The sequence below is a fragment of the Oculina patagonica genome, chromosome 2 (genome assembly GCF_052425735.1).
Source record: "Oculina patagonica isolate OP01 chromosome 2, crgOcupat, whole genome shotgun sequence".
In the NCBI taxonomy this organism is placed as follows: domain Eukaryota; kingdom Metazoa; phylum Cnidaria; class Anthozoa; order Scleractinia; family Oculinidae; genus Oculina; species Oculina patagonica.
Genome location: NC_135759.1, coordinates 43,180,424 through 43,200,853, shown reverse-complemented (window position 1 = coordinate 43,200,853; position 20,430 = coordinate 43,180,424). Strand labels below are relative to the sequence as shown.

Genomic DNA, 20,430 nt, shown 5'->3' with positions numbered 1-20,430 from the left:
TACTTAACTTACGATTGGGATCAATAGCGGTAATCCCATTTTGAAGATGGCAAGGTTTTGCGCTGTTTTACTTTTGGCCTTCGTTGCCTGCTCGCTGGCTCAGTACCCTGGTAATTCTTTTTGTTGTTACTTGCTTTTTGCTTGAACATTTTTTCCACGTCAAACGTAGGCATTTTAAGCTTAATTCAGGTTTGTACCTTCTAACAAACATACACTTGCATTGCGTATATAATTTGCTAGCTATTAAACTAGTTACATGTGTTCGTTGCTTTTGTCATTGATTCTTTCAGTGATCTCTCTTTTTATCTTTTTTTCAGTGATCACTAGGTGCTTGTAAAAAAAACCTTGACGGTTGTACGTTAATTCTAAGCTCGTGAGAAAATGAAAAAGCTCATAAAAACTGAAAATTTAAGGATAAATTTAATCGGTTTTCGCTGCCTGCTCCAACACGAAGTCTAAGCGTTCGAAAAAAATGAAAGCATCGTTTCTACTCTACCTTAAAAAACACTTAAATTTCTCAGTGTTTAATACAAAAGGCTTTAGCCTCGTGCAAAGCGTATACTGAATGTCCTTGTAACTTGGCAGGTTATCAGAACGAGTACTTCGGTACAATCTGTGAAGGCAAAAAAGGAATACTGCGCTGCCCTGGGACCAAGACAATAACAGTGAAGTTCGCTAATTATGGAAGAAGCCGCGTGTTCAAATGTGGAATGGGATTCAACACCAAGTGTAGATCTGAAACATCCCTGAAAATTGTGAGTATTTTTTTTTATTTATATTCGTCGCAGTTCACAGCTTATCATAGACCATGTTTGGTTCAATTTTCTATGCATATTCGTTTTGTTATGTCACATTCTTATCAAGTAGTAGAGTGAGTGAGTGAGTAAACTATTGATTCAAGCGAACTTTCATCCCCCATATTTCGTTGAACTCTTGCCACACAACTTGTTCTGTAGACAAGGCATCTTACTCTTACAGTGCCTTCAGTTCAGGAGTGTAAATCGGCACCGGTGAACGTTGAACTGTCAAGGTCACCCGAGAACAAAATGCTGGCAAGTGAGTGGGGGGTGGGGGTCTAGGGGTGGGGGAGAAGTAATACGCCTAGTTGATACATGCCACCAAAGCTCGGGGCCAAAGTGCAAACTTTCAATATCTCATACCACGATGATTCACTATATTCTATGAGAGAGAAACAACACACTGACATTCAGAAAAATGTGCTCTTCAGGTGAGCGATCTGTGTAACGGGAAAAACAACTGCATTGTCAACGCCTCAGATGACGTGTTTGGTGACCCGTGCTCTTGGACCAAGAAATATCTCGCTTTATACTGGCAGTGTCATTAAGGTAAATATTATATTAAACATGATAAGGTATCTTGCATTTAATGAGCTACGTTTCTCTTTTCATATTGAGCAAGTAAATGAACGTTCGTTGTTTATTTACCTGCACTTAGCTTCTTTCTTTAATGAGAATTACTTTTCTAAATAATCTGCCTCCGCGCTCAAGACAATTTTGAACGGGAAAGGTATATTTAAAAGTGACTTTATGTTATTAACGCAGGAATCACCAACATCTATTTTGCAAGTTTTTTATTTATTATTAATTTATTTATATTTTTAAATTCTTTATTTTCTTAACTGATTAATTTGTTTGTCTGTTTGGTTGGTTACCCTGCGATGGACTAGCATCCCATCCAGGGGGGGTAGAAATACTCCTAGCTGCTTAATGCTAAGGAAACCGGGATAAGCTCCGGCAGTATGCGCCACTTTGGCTCGAAGCTGACCTTTTTTTTGGTTGGTTGGCAGTTAAAATACTAATAAGTAGACCTAACTGAAGTAACTGCTTTTTTTTCTTTTTTACGCAGGAGCGAGACATTAGAAGCGATACAATTGCCTCAGTTTGTTAAACGTGAATCACGGCTTTGCAGACGTTTTAAGACAATAAACAAATATTGAAAAATGCTTGTCTTATTGTCGTTGAATGGCTATTCTTTATTTTTTTTACATTAAAACTTTTTCAAAGCCTAGCTAGTCAACGAAACCAACGTTTATCTTTGGTTTCCATAGCATCAAGAAACACTGAGATGCTTGTCTGCAGCAGTTTAACCCCCCTCATTTTGTTGCTGCAAACCTGCTGCTGGAATCCATTTATTCTCCGAAAATTCTGAAAATTATACCCCAAAATTTCAGAAATAAAAAATAAGCCCTCCCGAATATAAGCTCATGTGTTAGAAAAATAGACCCTATTGTATAGCTTGTTTTGAAGTTTAGTTAGAGAATGCTCAGCGACGTGTTATGTTTGTAAAATGAGCAGTTGTAGGGCTTGTTCTGGGTTTCATATCGTTATGCTCAGCAAGTTTTTTTTTTCAAAAAAAAAAAATGGTATTCGTATATGCACAAATACATTTTTTGACACAGCATCCATCCAATCCAAATGGAACCAAAAGATTTTTGACACGTATACGCCCTGCCCAGAAATAGGCTTGAAAGGCAACGTTGAGCAAATATAAGCCCAGCATGAATTGCTTATCTTCGAATTTTAAGGTAGCCCTTTGAAGAATCCCTTTCAACGTCATACAAATTGCGTCAGGTCGTCAGTTTGATATCAGCTAAGTAAAGGATATGGTTTCAATAGCTCGACTAAAAATAGAATCGTTTTCTTTTTCAACCAGTTTATAGTTTGGCGGCTAACTTTGTTAGAATCGGGAAGCCATCTACCTTCTCAAGCTTTTTTTCCAGCCGCATTTTTGGGCACTATTCAATTCTGAACGGGGAGTAGGGAGGCAACTATGTATAAACATAAGGGCTATTCCCTTGTAATCAAGTTTTTGGTTTTTTAAAGTTTCCGTGAATCATGGCCGTATTTTTCTTCTCTAATCAAAGAATAGCTATTCCACCTCAAGTTAATAGCTGTTATTACAGCTGAGCCGCAATATATGTATTCTTTTGTTAAGAAGATATGCGAACGAGGCGAAACTGCGAAAGGGTAACATATCAAAAGGGTCAACAATGCGGAATGACCCTCTCGCTTCGTTTGTATGTCAGACCGCTGAGAACTTTAATAGCAGCTATTACAATGTCACAAGTTGTTCCTGTAACCTTTCAGTCTAGGATAAATCCTTACTGTATTACATAATTATCATTCAAATTCAATTTATTGAGCAGTACCAGAAACCCATAAGGGTTGAAACGTGTAACTCCCTATGATTCGCATTGTACAAAGCGTTTGCACATTCGTTTACACTAAGTACCATATTTGGAAAATCACGAAAATCACTAAGTACTATATTTGGATTAAATTCACAGCGCGCACTAGCTCGCGCTCGATGGCGTAATCTTGTTTTTGAACAAGCTTGTTTAAATAAAGTTAATTTTGGTTAAATTCTCCTTTTTCATCTTCATGAAGTAGTCAGGAGAACTTCGCTGCGAATTTCTTTAGTTTCTGTAAGAAATTTACGGCGTTTAGGTCGAAATTCAAGCAACTTACCGTAAAACCAAAAATTATGTTGCGTGTGTCACTACGTGTATAAAGCATTCGCGTACAAATTCCTCGTGTTTCCAAATATGGTACTTAGCAAAATGAATATTCAAACGCTGTGCGCGCGCGTTACACGTTTCAACCCTTATGGGTTTCTGGCAGTACTCTCAAGTTGGTTGTAACCTTTTTTGTCTGTGGATAAAACCCTAGTGTGTGACAACTCAAATAAAAGCTACTGAGCAGTACATTCATGTGGTACTGTTTATTATGCTGTGCAAGGTGGTTCTTACTTTTAAGTCTTTGGATAAAATCCAAGTGTGTGACCAATCAAACGAAAGCTATTGAGCAGTGCTTTCAGAGGTACTGTTTATTATGCTCTGCAAGGTGGTTCAACTTTTAATCTGTGGATAAAGCCCTAGAACATGGCCAATTGAATGAAAACTATTGAGCAGTACTTCGATGTGGTATGTTTTGTTTAGCCTGTCTAAAAGCTAAATAAAGCTAAGTCGACTGAAAGACTGATCAAAGAAACCTACCGAAAAGGTGAGTAAACGATCGGTTCCTATACTTTAGTAGCTGGGAAGAGTTTTTGTTTCCAAATGGCAGCTGTTAACATTTTTAGGTAGGACAAAAGAATATAAGAATTTTAATTTTATACGAGCAAATAATGTATCACAGTAAAGACTAAATGAAGTGGTTTGTTGAGGTATTCTGACGGGAAGGTCTATGCATGTGCTTTAGGCGTCAGTATGATCAACTATAAGAATTGTTTGATTCTGGTATTTCTTGTTAGCTGTTTGACACGAGGTAAATGCCGCATTTTCTTTTGATCTACTTTCGTATATTTCAGTTTATCAAGATCAGACAATCACATCAGCATTATATCAAAATGGGCAAAAAAATAACTTTATTTCTCGTTGTTTATACCTTTATGCTGAGGTCGCCGAACAGTCAATTCAGCTTAATATGAATTGATAAAAAAAATGAAAAGTATATTAGGAGTGCCTTTGAAATACTGCAAAAAGAAACAAACAAAGAGTATTACTGAAAGTGTAATGGTGCTTGAAGTGCATGTACACCATCACATTTTAAGAGTATATTTTTCAAAGATGCGTTAGCTACAACAGGATTTGAGCCCATAACCACTGCGTTACCGATGTGAACTAAACTGTAAGTCTTCTCTGTCAGTTTCTTTATCGATTCTATAGTTAATATTACTAACCTTATTGATCCACTTTCGTGTTTTTAGGATATAGCAGCAAGAAATACTACACGGCAATCTGCCAAAACAAAACAGGAGAAGTGAAATGCCCAGGAACTCAAACGATCAATCTATTGTTCGCTAATTACGGCAGAAGACATCTCTTAAAGTGCGGAATTGGTCTCAACGTTAAGTGTATCTCTATTGCCTCTCACACGACGGTAAGCAAGTAAATCGCTCGCTTTAAGCAGTCCACAGGGTAAATTGAGTATAGAAAAAAAGTTCGCCCTACCGAAAGGAATTGCACAACACCGAGTGATATCATGTAAAGTGCATAAACTGCTTCTTATGTGAACTGTAGATATAGATGTAAGAAAGACACGATCTTTGCAGTGGGTTTTCCAAATGAAGTAATTGAAAACTAACGAAGCTAAAAAATATTCAGGGCTTCCACAGGATTTTAACCACTGACCTCCGCGATACCGGTACGATGCGCGCTCCATGCAACTGAGCTATGAAGCCGAAAGGACACCAACGATGGCGAGGATGGAAATGGATTACAAAATATAAAACGCCAGACTAGATTCCTTATTCTGTTTTTCACTTCCATTTTACCATTTCTTTTTTTTTTTTTTTTTGCTTTTCAGGTGCGTCTCATGTGTGACGGGAAAAATAGCTGCTCGCTTCACGCCTCAAACGATGTGTTTGGAAACCCGTGTCGCCTGACCCCAAAGTACCTTGAGCTATACTGGGAATGTCAGCAAAGTACCTTGAGCTATACTGGGAATGTCAGTAGATACAGGAAAAAGTTATAACTGATCTAATGATGTAATAACGACCCTAAATGATTCCTTAATTAAAAGCGAAAAAAATGCTCGTGAAAATTTGGATTTTTGTGTCTACTTTTTGTGCAGATATTTATACATGTAACTAAATAAATGGGAATTTGCAGTAGCATTTCCACACAAAGTGTCTCTTTATCCACTGTTCCCAATCAAATTGGAATTTAGACTTCTTGGTTTTTGTGGAGGAATGAAAACCGGAAAACGCGGGGAAAAGCTCTAGAAGCAAACACGAGAACCAACAACAAACTCAACCCACATATGACGCCGGGACCGGGAATCGAACCCAGGCCACATTAGTGCGCCATCCCTGCTCACTTACTCCCTTTATTGTCAGTCAAAGGAAATGAAATTGGATGACGAGTTTCCTTGAATTCCGATGCATTAATGAATACGAAAATAATATAATTCCTTCTGTGAAAGTTTGTAAACGCTATGATTTCATCAGTAGTTTGTGCAATCTCGAGCCCAGAGTCCGTCTATGTCGGTCAGCGGTACGGGACGGACTCTGGGAAACTGGAATCGATCAGATCAATTTCAGGTCGATTTCAGGTAGAACCTTGGTCTTCCGGTTTTTATTGCGCATGCTCTCAGGTCTAAGCGGAAGTAAATTTCCCAGAACGGAAGTAAATCGAGAAAGTTGAACTATTTCTAACACAGTATTGACAGAACTGGTGTTTATCGAAGCAACAAAAGTAACAAAAACGTTCTGCAGTTAACAAAAGAGAGAGTCAACAAAAGAGCGTCTGGTGTTTTGATTTCCGTTAGTCTCTTTCTTGTGCATACTGTTATAATGGTTTTAAATCAAAGATCTTGTTTGCCTTCCAAGATTCCGCCTGACTGTGCATGTGTTCGTTGTTGTTTTGCGGACGACAGTGAAGAAATTTACATAATGCACAACGCACGGACAAGCTATTGTTCTGTTGATAAAAATTTTTGTTTGGCGACTTTCGTATATTTCAAAGGCTTCTCGCTGACAGCGCATCTTTTCATGATAGATTGCATGTTTTCGAGCAAATAATTTTTTCCTCGTCAAATAGCGGTAATATTTATAAAGACGTTAAAGGCCACATCGGTCAACGCTATTCAAAAGGTGTAATTAGCATTTCGGCGACTCAGCTCGTGCACACATTCACGCAATTCACGTGCACAAAATTGTACAATTCCTTTTTTCAGCAAAACAACAACGCGTAATGTTCAAATTCTGCTTTATTAGTTATTATTTTGAATCGAGCACTGTCTGCGATATTCAGTTTTTCAATCGTAACGGAGATTTGAAAGAAAACAGTAGTTCTAGCGAGATTTGTAAGTCAACTATAAACTGAGTTTTCAATCGACCTTGTCCTTGGTGACGCCTTGGTTGTTGTTTTAAAACTCCGCTCAGAATCGACGCTTAAAGGAAGTCCTTTTTTATTCAAGGTATCTTTTGAGTTCAAAAAGAATGGTAGAATTAGAAAATACTTCATACATGTAGCGCCATATGACGAGTTCTTAGGTGTTTTACAAAATTAAGGTGATACACCTGAACATTTGACAATGGAAAACAAAAAATGTTTTGCAGGGTTTCCGGTTTGGTTTACTTCCGGGGAAGATTTTCAGACTTCCGTGTTGATTTCTATTGTTCTGTGAGGACCAGTAAGACACTGAATTATTATTCAGTTTCCCAGAGTGAGTCCCGGCGACCCTACCGCTGACCAACCGCTGACGGATCACGGAGCCGGGGCTCACTCTGGGCTCGAGATTGTAGTTTGTGCCAACAGGGCTCGACGATCAGTAGGCTGTGTTTACACACGACCGGTTCCAAACGGATCCGGTCCGCAAAAAGGCCTTCTCTGTTTGCACGGAACCCTTCTGGAACCGCGGTCCTGATCGGTTCCAAACGGTTCCATGTAAGTACTGGCAGAAGCCGATGCGGTCTGGACCGTGTAAGACGGGTCGGTCAACACGTCCTGTTGGATTTAAGACAACCTTTCGCTTTTTATTTGCGTTTTGCTTTTTGTTTGCGTTTCGCTTTTTGAATTGCGTTTTGCTTTTTATTTGCGTTTTGATTTTTTTTTCAATTTGTGATTTCTTTTTTTAATTTGTGTTTCTTTTTTATTTGTGTTTGACCCTTCTGGGCCACCCTACTATCTTCTATCAACACCACAATAACGTATTGACTCAGCGCACAGAACACCAATGCACACTTCTCTCAATGTAACTTTCCTGCGATGCATCATGGTAGTCGTATTTCAACATAACAAATCTTTGCAAGTTCGTTTCACAAAAAAAAAACGTTCACTCCTTCCCGTTCTTTCGATTTCACACAAGAATTAGCCATTGTTATACTGTAAAAATATGCCAAGCCACTTATTTTGAAACCCCACTATCTCGTACAAATTTTCTTTTCCTTTAAGAGTTTGAGATAGCAGGGTCCCCAGGTGTGTTTCATTGGGGGCACTGGATTTTAGAAACGATAGTTTTGTTAGTTAGACGATGAAAACATCGTACAATGTAACTTTCGTTTCTTTTCTCTGTTCTCTTCCAGGTTTACATGCGAATAGCGGATAGTGTGTAATTATAAGCGGCCTAAGTGTGCCACCATTAGGCAAAAATCTAAAGGGCTTACCTTTAATATTCACTATGTTATTAGAGATATGGTGTGCTTAAGCATAAGTCCCTGCAAACTCCGAATAAAAAAGAAGGGCAGTTAGTCCTATCTTGTAGGCGTTTAGAAATAATTAAGAAGAAAATATAAGGTTGAATGAGTGGTCGACCAGAAGAAATTATTTCAACTGGTTGAAAAACCACAATGAATTATACATGATTTCAAAGGGCAGGCTTAACAACAACAATTAGATTTAAATGAAAAGATGAAAGAAAAAACTCAAGCTTACTGTAGCGCAGCGTTTTTATTATTTCCGCAAAAATTACGGCTTGAAAATACTTTGACAATTTATATTTACGCTCAAATCAAAACCACAAACATTAAAATCCTTCGCTATTTTAATGTATGCGAGTCTTATTTGACAGAACAATGATTTAAAATGGGGTGTTTATTAGTATATATAGTGTTTAACAAAATTTACTTAGGCGATATTTACCAGAAGTAAACTAATTTATTGGCGAACTTTATAAAAACTTCATAGCTTCAAGTTATTTTAATTTGAACATTGTAATTTAGAGTGAAACGCCGTCTCATGGCTAACTAGGTTCCAAGTACCATTTCTATACATTCACCCGTAACTTGTCATTTATACGCTCATAAAGCGAGGGATAAAGACTCTTGTAATTACAGTCGGAAAATCACTTTGTTGTCCATTTATTGTTGGAAAGGATCAAACTACGAGAGCTCTAAAAATTTTTTGCAATGAAACTGCTTTGGGCGCTCGCATTTTTAGCCACCTTTGTGGTTTTACTGGGCAACGCCAAAGGTATGTGCAATGTTCATGAATAGATAGCTCGGAGAAATAACAGAGGATCTGATAATTTCTCTATAAATGAAAGATAAAAGTTCGATACAAAGAAGATTGCTAATTCAAAGACACTCCCTGCTCTACATAGACCCTAAATTGTGAAAAAATGAATTCTACAAAACGGCAAAGAAATATGTCTCATCCTCAAAGCTTCGCCAAAATTTTCAGAAAGGATACTACAAAATAGTTTCGGAAGAAGATTTTCCACGGAACTTAATGTATTTTTTTAAATTGATGTTTCCCTTATTGTTCTATATTAATGAATAAGACAAATAGGGGGTCATATTTTGGCCCTACACAAAATTGTAAAATTATAAACTGATATGACAAAAAATATTTTTATTTTTGCTTGTATAGACAAGATGAACCTCGAAGTAACTCGAAAGGAAGCTTTCTGAAGTATTTAAGTTGGATATTTAACAATAGGCTTTATTTCTGTCTCTCGTTCGTATCCGGTTGATCTGTTTGTACTTTGTTTGTACTTCAATGGGTTTCATGGTGAAGTCCTTCGCCTGGAACTACTAGTGACTGACCCGAGTCAAATAAAAAAAAATCCGATAGGAAACTACCCGTACAATTTGAGGGTGAATCCTAAATCGCACAGAAGTCAGGCACCTCTGCGGAATCTGTAACTTCATTCGCTCCATATTTCACGCACCTCTTCTATTTTAAGGGCTAGGGTCAACCTCGTTCCCAGGGCTTTTCCCTTGGTGATTTGAAACGGCCCGTTCCAAATCACCAAGGGAAGAGCCCTGGGAACGAGGTTGGGCTAGGGTCATTGTTCCTTTCGACCAATCCTTTCAGTAAAGCCCTCCGAAAGGTGCGTCCCGCCCCAAATCCCGTACAAGAATTGAAAATGAGTCTGTGGTTTTCGTCATCGAAGTTGCTAAGCAACATGGCTTATGATCATTACGTCATAACTTTTCAGGGATGTTCGTTAGTGCCTGTGTGATATTTTAATTAGAAAAAAAGAATCCATCTGAAGCTCTTCAATGGAGGTTTGTCAAACACTGTTTTTTTCCTTGATGTCAAATCAATTAATCAAGCAAACCTTTATTTGAGAAAGATAACAATACTGCTAAAATCTTCGAAGAAAAAGTAAATTATAGAAATAAGGTAAGAAATTCAATGGATTGAGATTTAACTTGGTCTCGTTTCAAGTTTACTGTCCCTTCCTCCAAGGCGACCCTGGGAGGTGATAGTCAGCTCGAAGTCTGTTTATCCAGCACCTTGCTCTGGGTTTTGCGGCATTTAGTGACTTGGAGTATTGTCACTCCATATCAATCAATTGCAGGTCACGAGTGGCACGAGTATCCTATATCATGTTGTGAATGTCACGCTACAATATAACGCAACTTTTGTTAAGCAACAAAATGTATCTTTATGTTCAAATGCATGACTTAATGTTCAAATACCTATATGGTCAAATGACTTGATAAAAAATAGAGTTGACCAAAGACTTGCAAGAATAACAAATTAGCACGAGACACTAAGCCCAAAGGGCTTTTGATTTGTTGTTATTTCAATTATTACAAGAGCTCTAAATATTATCCCCACGCGAAAACTTGTTACGACGTTAACATGTTTGGTAAATGAATATTCCAGATAAAAGGCGACTGTATGAAGGAGACTTGCTTCTAACGCCACACGAATACAAGGAGTTAAAGACTGGGGCCCATGGACAGAAACGAGGCTTTACACCAGGCCGACAGTGGCCTGATGGCAAGATCCCTTTTGTGGTGCACAGCTCTCTAGGTAGGACTGATAGCTTTGGAACAAAAAATATAAGCTATGCTTTCGTGTTCCACGCTTACCGTCTACAGATACACGCTTTTTATTTTATAAGAATACTGTTTTTTCGACCCAGGATAAATATTCTTACTTTTCTGCCGGTTTTAGGCTGAAAATTTGCTTATGAACATTCTTAGATAATACGTTTGACATTTCCGTTTAAGCATGTTTTGCGGTATCAATTTTTGTACCGTTCGTCGAACTGTCATAAGCATCGAAGATTTGGCTAGTGCAGGTTATTATCGATTTATTGGCTAGTTAAAAGTTTTGTACGGTTCAGTAAATTAAACACATATTTAGTTGCATTGTATTTACAAATTTTCAACTCAAAATTATATTCTTTTTAAAATCTCAGCCTCGGGTTTATTCTTAAAATATTCTTAATAATTCGCAAAATTCAACCTCGATATTCTTATAAAATAAAAAGAGTGTATTTTAATAACATTTAAGACAGAAAAATTGACACACGATGTAGTCTCACTCCATTCGGACAGAATTTACCACAGAATAGCGATGGAAATGCTGAACGTTTCTATGTTGAGTAAGAGCTGTATTTTCTTCCTTTCCTCAAAGCCGTTGCTCGTATTCGTCTTTCCTTTCAGGAATAAGAATCCCTCTTTCGCCCGCTTCCAGTTTTTATGCCGTAATGTTTACTTGCGCATGAGTAATTTTTTGTTTCAAGCTCCGTGAAGGTTGGTTTGAAAGGAACTGCGCATACTTAAATGATCAAGTCTTTTATAGTTAAATATCCTAATGTTTACCATCAGTCGACCAATCGCTAAACATTAGCGGTTCAGGATTTTCTGCTAATTTTTAATATTAAAATTGTGTTTATCTATTGAATGTTAAAGAAAAGAGTGTTAAAGCAGGAGATGCTATCGCTGGAGCTATGAAAGAATGGATGGATAAATCTTGTGTGAAATTTGTACCACGATCCAACGAAAAAGCCTATCTTCTGATTGTTAACAACGACAGAGAAGTGTAAGTAATTTATGATAATTTATGTGGGCATGATCTGCTTTGTACTCAGGCGCTTAGGGACGGACCATTATTTTTTTGGAGGGGGGAGGGGATGAAAAATATTGAAAAAAATTGTTTGCAGGGCCTGGAAAGACAAAATAAATTGTTTGCAAAAATGATATGTATAATAAAAAATAAAAATTGGGTACCGGCAAAATAATAATGGTGGGTACCCTGCGATGGACTAGCATCCCATCCAGGAGGAGTAGAAATATTCCTAGCCACTGCTATCGAAACCGGGATAAGCTTCGGCAGTATAGGCCACCTGGCTCGAAGCTTCCCTTTTAGGGACAGGGCGTGAGACTCTTTCAATGTACCTTATTCACTCCCAAAGAATGCAAAAACGGTAATCATAAAGATTCCCCTTACAGTATCGATACAGTGAAACAAAGGCAGGTCATTTGAATAAAGAAATCACAAACTAGGATATTTTATCGTAATGTGCCACTAAATTATCAGAACTTACATTAAAATAAGTGTACAACAGTGATGTCATTGCTAAGGTCTGGCATGGTTGTTACTGTTTTCAGTTGTGCCGCGACCGACATAGGTTACACAGGCAGTGTGTACCGACTCCTGCTCGCTCCTCGATGTTGGTGGCATGGCATGATCCTTCACGAGCTCGGTTAGTCCATTGGTGTTTCTTACCTGCTCATGTTGCACCCTATTCATAACAACTAGTAGTTGAAAAGGTCTCTAAAAACTTACTGATCAGTGACAGAAAACTGAAAGCCTGTATCAACTTCAGTAAGCAACGTTACCGTTTATGTACAAATCAATTTTAACTCTTTTTTACTTTTAATACTACTAAGACTTATACATTTTTCCATGTGCAGAATAACCGTTAAATTAAAAAAATAATACTTAAGATTTTTTAGATAGAAAAACCAAATACGTAATATTGTAATAACCACCCCGTACCTTCTCTGGATGGCAGATCATGGCACTTTATGAACAGGAAAACAAGAAAACTTTACGCTTTTCAAGCTATTCATGTGGTACTTAAGAGCACTTATTTCATCTTCGTGCACACTAACTGACATATGATTCGTTTCACCCACCCTTTTGATCACCATCATCATCATCATCATTTATTTGCGGCTTTTAAAAGATCTTGAGAAAAAATACCTTCCGGGGAGAGGGGGGTTTATAAAGCTTTTGCGTTATTCAGTGTTCTTACGCAAGCTTGCTCAGTGTGCAAGTTAGTGGGGACCTTTTGAATTTTTCCAATCCGTTTTCCAGGATCCGGCTTAATCTTCCCAAATCTTAACCACCCTCGTTTGTTTTTGGTTCATAATAAATGGGGTTTATTGAGAGGGGGCTAAAAAAGCGGGGGATTAACAGCTTTTATGGTAAGCCACTTGAAAGGTTGATCTGTGAGAGTGGTCCAGACAGAAAAAAATCTAGAACACTTGAGCAAACAGTCATATTGATAGATTTAATAGGCCATTTCCGAGTTACCCTTTGCCTCTGTTTCAAAACGAGTCTACGTGCGAAACCCTTCATGTAAAAATACGTTTCACCTACAGGTCCATGTTCATGCATATTAAACTTATTACATTTGAATGGTTTCGCAGGTAGACTCGTTTTGAAACAAAGGCAAAGGGTAACTCGAAAATTGCTTATTCATCTGCACGGCGCGTAGCCTTCCACCCAGTCGTTCTTAGGGGCGATCTAAGAACGACTGCGTGGGAGGCTACACGGCGCGCGGAGCAGAAAATACTGATTGTTTCTATAATACACTGTTTCTTTCAAACTAGGTCACGTGATTGGTTATTTACACGAGCACACGCGTCCAGACCGTGATGACTACGTGACAGTCAAGTGGGAAAACATCAAAGAAGGTTATATGGAACATTTGTCTTTAGTACTGATGTTTAAAGTAATTTTCAAGGTGAAAGAAAGCTAAAATACTGAAAAAAAAAACATATTAAGCCTGGGTTCGGTTGTTCTCAAAAATCAATTTTGACCTCCGCAGACTAGACATTTAGTGGTCGGCGTGGGAAATATTAGTTATCGACAGCTAAATGTGAGCGACAACAAAAAAAACGTAGTGTGTGAGGCGAGCTGTCGACAACAAAATGCTAAACTTTTAGCTGTCGATAACCAAGCGAGTTCCTCTTTTCTAAAAGAGAAAATTAAAACTTTCTAGTTTTCGACAACTAGGAATTTAGCGATTATTTTTTCAACAACTCGCAATCTAATTTTCATCAGTTTGGAATATTTTTGTCGAATGCTAAATGTCTCTTGAGTGCCGTTGAGAAGAGTTAAACGTGTGAAGAAGATATCTCTTCAACTCGGGTTACTGTACAATATATCAAAAACAAATAATAAAGCTTAAGTTCAAGTTTAAGTTTAATTTATGCACCTGGTGAGACACACTTTGGCATTCTTAGGCATCTCGATTAGAAAATGCCTCATTTGCATTTACCTTCAATTTTTTGTTGTAAATATAAACGACTATAAAACTATTTCGTCTTTGATCTCTGTAGTTGGTCGCCATATAAGATTTAAATCTGATCCCAAATTTAAACAGCAGTGTGTAAACCAAGCAAAAAGTTTTATTGTTTAAACTTGGGAACAGAATGGAGGGTCTGAATGGGGTTTAGTGTTAAACCGGCCAATTTTTTAATGTTTACTGTTTCCGGAGAAAATACTGTTAAGTATTTGGAGGGTTTTTCGTGAAAAATCCATAGTCTTTAAGCATTGTAAAATCTTATCTGCTCTTCAAAACTCGGTAATAAAATCACTCATGAACTTTGAGCCTTTGATATGCGTCTCCTCGGAAACCTTCGGTAGTCTTTGGTCATCTTCGATATTATTCGGAAATCTTCGTCAGTTTCCTGGAAACTTCGACTGTATTCAGAAATCTTCCGAAATATATGATCGGGAATCGTCGGAAAATGGCCGAAAACTTCTTGATATACTAAACAAAATTAAATTGGTATTTTTGAGCCGTTTTTTGTTTCTTGTTGGATAGAATTTACTGTTACAGTGAATATTTTACTGTTAGTGTTAAAATGCCTAAAATTTAACTGTTTCATGTTTAATACAGAGCCAAAATATTAAGTGTTTAGTGTTATCAAGGTACCCCATTCAGACCCTCAGAATGGTGTGATGTGGTATTTATGGTTTATATTGATTTCTTTTTAGGGCGTGGCTGGGACTTCACAAAACAAAACGACAGTGATCCTAGTTCGTTTGTGACTCCATATGACTACTCCAGTATTATGCACTACGGAGATGGGTTCGCTTCCAAAAACGACGAGAAAACATTGGTTCCAAACGACCCAGGAGTAAGCCAGGAATTCACATAATTTATTTACCTGTTTCTTCGTTGAATAGAAAAAAACCAGATTTTTAAGTCAGCCCTTTCGCTAAACAGTTGTTTTAAATCTGTAATTTTAACGCTGTGGATAAAACCCCTGTTCGCGACCAATCAAATGAAACCTATTGACCATTATATTTATGTGTACTGTTCGTTTTTCAATCATTTTACAAAATGAAATTTGGGATATGGATATTTTCTCTTCGTTTTAAGCTGAGTTCTTTTTACGAGTGCAAGGATGAAGATGTGATTTTTTTTACAGCTAACTTAAGTTGTTGAACTTTTATACAGGTGACGATTGGGCATTGGGAGACACTAAGTGACATCGACATTCAACAAGTGAATTTACATTACAACTGCCCGTCTGGTTAGTGTGAAAACAAACTAGCTTTAGTTAACTGCAATGAAAAATTGTTTGGTACTAAGCATGTGCGCTTGTGCCTGAAAAGAAAATAGCGGAAAATGGGATATGCAAGTGAGCTAGAGTTAATGGTTAGTAACAGTGTTTACAAGGATTGATAACAAGTTGTGAAGCGTACAATTATCATTTAAAAATTAATTTTTTTGGTTCATTGCCTTTTTTTGTCATTTTGTTGCTTCCGTACGAGTCTTGTGATTTCAGGGCCCGATAGCCCACACCAAGGTTTCAAGTAGTTTATCTTATAAGAGCCCTTAGCTTAGCTTCGTCATGTTTGGGTTAGTGCTTCGAAGCTTGTGTCGTTTTTTTTAAGGTTTCTTGGTTACGAGTTTATAGTCTAAGGTTATTCAAGATTTTGCTCACACAAGAAGTGTCTAAGTTTCAGAATTGTCTCAATATTTCCGAGGTCACCGAGAATCGTACCCAAACATGTCTTCAATACAGCTATATAATTGATGAACCTTCGAGGTTGAAGTTAGTAGTCAGTAAAAGTCAGAAGTTAGTCAGTCGCAGCTTAAGACAATTTTAAAAGAAGTAAAACAGAAGATTTGCATCAGTGATTTAGAGTCCCGGTGACCTCTTACACAGCTGATTTCCTTTGAGGTTCCTCTCTCTGTTATGAAACCACAATGTGTAGACTATTGTCTGATTAAATAGTACTAAAAACTTTCTTAAAAGACATTTTCGATCTGTCACTAGATTCGTACACGTACGAAAAGTTCATCTGTCAGAACAGCAGGGGTACAATCACGTGTTACGGTGGAAGGAAGATCAAGATTACACGTGCTTACTATGGAAGAAAACAGATGTTTAAATGTGGAGTCGGGATGAACACTAACTGTGAAGCCAAAGGGTCGGAAGCTAAGGTACGGTAACGTTATTGAAGACCATTTTTATCACACCACAGGGTTCTTAAAAGTGCCTATTGGCTGAGCGCACCGGAATACTACACGAAAACATTAGAACTGCTCCAGCCATGTTCGCTTTCAATTTTATCTGTTCACTTCAACCGCCTTTCGCTCGTTGTACGAGATACCAGAACAGGCAAGATGCATGCCTTTTTATCGTTTGCTAACCCAAATCCCGCTCGGTTAAACCTTTCATAACCTACGGTATCATATCGGATTCTGCACATATTTTCCTGATCGGAGAAAGCTATACAGTCATCTCTCGCCTTGCGGACACCCCGCTACTGCGGACACTTCAGCTCGCTATTACGGACAAAACTGAGATCCCCGGCGAAAGAGATTTGACTGGAAATGGCTCCCGCTATTCCGGACTCTCGCTATAACGAACACTTAACGACGCCCCGGGCGTGTCCGCCTTTTGGAGAGTTGACTTTACGAAGCTGATGGTAATAAAAAATTAAGCCATCGTACAAGGAAGAAGATTTCTTATGAATTAAACAACTAATTTATTTTGTTTAATTACAGATAAAAAAAGCTTGTGATGGGAAAGACACCTGTGAGCTTCATGCATCTAATGATGTGTATGGAAACCCGTGTGCAGTTATCTCATCCAAATATATCCACGTCAAATACAAGTGTGCATCGTAAGGTAACTTAATTTAACCTTGATTTTAATCTAAAATATACTGAGAATTAACCATGCACGTTTTCTGCGCAAGTCTGGTCTCGGGAAAGGATCTGAAGACGGTGCAAGACCACGCCGACCTGTCTTCGTCGGCGCTATTAGCTTCAACCTGCAGTTGAAGTAATATTACCAACCAGCCCTCTTCCTTAAAGGTCTCCGCACACGTGGCGTCAAGACGCAGGGGCAAATCGCAGCAACATGTAGCAGCGACAAAATCTTGTGTTGCTCACACTGAGGGGATATGAAGCAGCGACAAAATCACAATGTGTACATACGCAAGAAAATGTAGCGAGACATGTCGTATTCGTATAATTCTGTGCAACAAGCCGCAGGGACAAAACTGCCGCAAAATCGTCCCCGCTGCATGTCCCCTCAGTGTGAACAACACATTATTTTGTCGCTGCTACATGTTGCTGCAACATGTCCCTACGACGTGTTCCACGTGTGCGGAGACTTTAACACAGCATGTGATGCGAAATGTAGTAAATTTGGGAAATGCTTTTCTAGTCTTTTTTATTAGTTCTGTTACTGGCAAATGTGCCCATATATATAGATTACTTCATAGAAAGTGCGCCGTACGGATTTATATTCACGAGTTGCAAAACTTTGGGAAAACGAACGAGTGAGCGTAGCGAACGAGTGAGTTTTCCAAAGTTTTGCAACGTGTGAATAAAAATCCGTACAAAGCACTTTCTATGCTGTAATTTGTTTATTATATATATAACGAGAATTCAACCATTCAACACTTTACGCCAATTTTTCCAGTTTAAAACCTTTGACATACAACATCTGTAGTTAACGGCGCGAGAAAACAAAGCTGAAAATGCACATAGCTTTATACAAGCGAATTCGCTATTTCAATAATATACATGTAAAAAGAAAAAAATACTGGCGACAAACTCTCCTAGACAAAAACTTTATTTAATTAAACACACTGCGTTACATTTACGTTTAAAACTTCGTATCGCATCGAGGAAACTTCGCCACAAGCGAATAAACTACTGGCGAATCAACTGGCGGATTGTGAACAAATTGTGGCAACACAACGAGTCGGTTAATTAAACAATAATTACCACGTAAATCCAGATTAAAAATACAGTTTACTTAACCAAGACGATCCCAAAAGTGTCTGAATATTCTTAGAAAGTCCCATCTCCAGAAATCGCGGACCTCCGAGTCCGCGAATAGTATGTCCTGCGGTGCATTGACCGAAGAAGCGAACGCAAGGATTACAAAGAAAATGTATGGAGAATGAAATGTTTTATTAAATATTTCTTGACAAATTAACAAATGTAAAAATGTGCAAGCGGAACACAATAGACTGGTGTATTAAGAACAACATTGTACAAGAATTGAAGTGCAGACTTCGAATTTCATTTGTATTCATGAAAGTTTTCTGCGAACAGTTTTTGAGACCACAATTATAAGGCGTTGAGAAGGAATGTATGGCGAAAACCGAAAACTTAAAGTTTATAAACAGGGATTATCGGCAAACTGAATGTGATCGAAAAAATGTGCAAGCAGATTTAATAAAACTAAACACGAATCTAACTCACCAAAAGATTATCATCTCCTTCCGATTAGATTTCATTTGTATCTTTGCCGTTAGAAAACCACAAAAAATCGCATACTGTAAACACACGGCGGCAGTCCACGTTAAATTCCCAAAATCCGCTGTCTTTGAGCTACGATATTTCAGCTGTCTTTGCTCCAATTTTGCCGCAAAAGCCATCGTTTGAAAGATCTTTTCCTCCAGTTTTATTATCAGGCAATATTCTTGACCAGTGGTTTTCCTACTTCACAAAATATTTCTCTGTGTAGGCCGCATTTTTGTGTATCATCGTAGATGTGTATGAGCCCAAAGTCAGGCTTTCGAGTCAGCGGCTATTACCAAGTTTCGTGAGCGCTTAATGTAAGATACATCAAAATTCGCCGACTTCAATGTCCGCGATTTCTAGCGATGGCAGATGTGTTGTTAGTTCCGATGAAAGTCTTGTCTTCGCTTTCACTTATCGACACTTCGCCTTCGCCTGTCTTCGCTTCGCCTTTGAAGAATGATTTTTATCACTGCTGTATTCTTTAGGTTTTGCTTAGCGTGTTTCTGTTGGCTTGCATTTCCATTAAGTTCTTAAAAGCTAAACTTTTGTAAAGGAAGAAAACGTGTAGCCATGTTTTCAAAACATAAACTGCCGTCGGGAGCAAACTTGCGGCTCGCTTTCTCAACCTCGTTGGAAACCATTTGAATTCTTCCGCTGTGATTGGTTAAGGCGTTCCACTCTAGACGCTGATTGGTTATATTTTTCACATGTGAAGAAAGCTATACGTGAAGCTGATTGGACGTATCGCTTTTTTCACATGTGAAATATAGCAAATATAGAATTCTATTTGCAAGGTTTATTGCTTAAAATTCTCGCTATATATATGATAAAAAATGTTTCACAGGCAATTTTACTGATAGTCAGAAAAATGTTTCATGAAATTATTAAATTATTGTTGTTTATGTGGTAGGCATCTTGTATAATACAGTTATAATGTAAATCAGTTTTGGTGGTTTGACCGATCAACGTTGGTGTTTCGAGGGCATGCCAAACGTTTATGGTTTCATTCTTGAGAGGAAAAATTTCGAAGATAGAAAAATACGTTAAAACTCCCTAATGAGAATGAAACCGACGCTGAGCCCTAACAATATGCTTTTGTTTTATTTTTACAGGTGTTTGGTGTTCAACGAAGCTGTTACAGGCAATGTTCAAGTCTTACATAAAAATAAAGCTACAAAATAGAATCACTTGTTTCATTTGGTTACATTATTCAATATCTCATTAACCGTGATCCCAGCTTACCGTCTTCTCATTTTGTAAAACCCAGGGGCGCTTTCCATTTACATGGAATTTTCGGTGAGAATTTTTCGACAAATGGAACAGTGCAATTTTTTCATCACGTAAATGGAACGGAAAGAAGCTGTTCCTTTTGAAAATTCCATTTTGATTACACCGCGAAGAGCCTGGGTGAAAAAAACATGGCGATCGAGAATGAAACTTGTGTACTCTATTATTTTCCTTCTTCGTGAAGCCTTGAAGAACGTTCAAGGGAAAATTTCTCGTTCTTTGAGAAGAAACGTCCTCTATCTACACTCGAAAGGAATTTTGGATTTATTTGAATGAATTCAACAGGTCAATTTGTGTTCTTTGGTTCAATTGTTAATCTTGCTCTGTGAACGAACAGTCTGGTTGTAGCAAATGGAACAGAAATTTCTGATCATTCCGGGAAAAAAGGTAATACCTCGGAAGGTATTCCTCTTTTTCC

At 37.9% G+C, this 20,430-nt stretch overlaps 1 protein-coding gene and 2 long non-coding RNA genes across 3 annotated transcripts in view; all 3 read left to right on the top strand.

Annotated features, from left to right (window-relative positions):
- The first annotated feature begins 563 nt into the window (after positions 1-563).
- Positions 564-1,961, top strand: LOC144642420 (uncharacterized). The gene is made up of 3 exons (XR_013568727.1): positions 564-755; positions 1,229-1,346; positions 1,867-1,961. It is a non-coding gene; the product is annotated as an uncharacterized LOC144642420 (long non-coding RNA).
- Positions 1,962-3,442: 1,481 nt separating this feature from the next.
- Positions 3,443-20,430, top strand: part of LOC144644847 (uncharacterized) — a 66,059-nt gene continuing 49,071 nt past the window's right edge. Inside the window, exon 1 of the long non-coding RNA XR_013569203.1 lies at positions 3,443-3,650. This is a non-coding gene — a long non-coding RNA (uncharacterized LOC144644847). The remainder of the gene's footprint in view (positions 3,651-20,430) is intronic.
- Positions 8,801-19,909, top strand: LOC144644795 (astacin-like metalloprotease toxin 2). Its single transcript, XM_078504338.1, has 10 exons — positions 8,801-8,935; positions 10,583-10,732; positions 11,620-11,749; positions 12,319-12,413; positions 13,549-13,632; positions 14,942-15,084; positions 15,408-15,483; positions 16,234-16,400; positions 16,968-17,091; positions 19,838-19,909. Exons 1-9 carry the CDS (start codon positions 8,872-8,874, stop codon positions 17,088-17,090), a joined length of 1,032 nt encoding a protein of 343 aa, XP_078360464.1. The 5' UTR covers positions 8,801-8,871; the 3' UTR covers position 17,091; positions 19,838-19,909.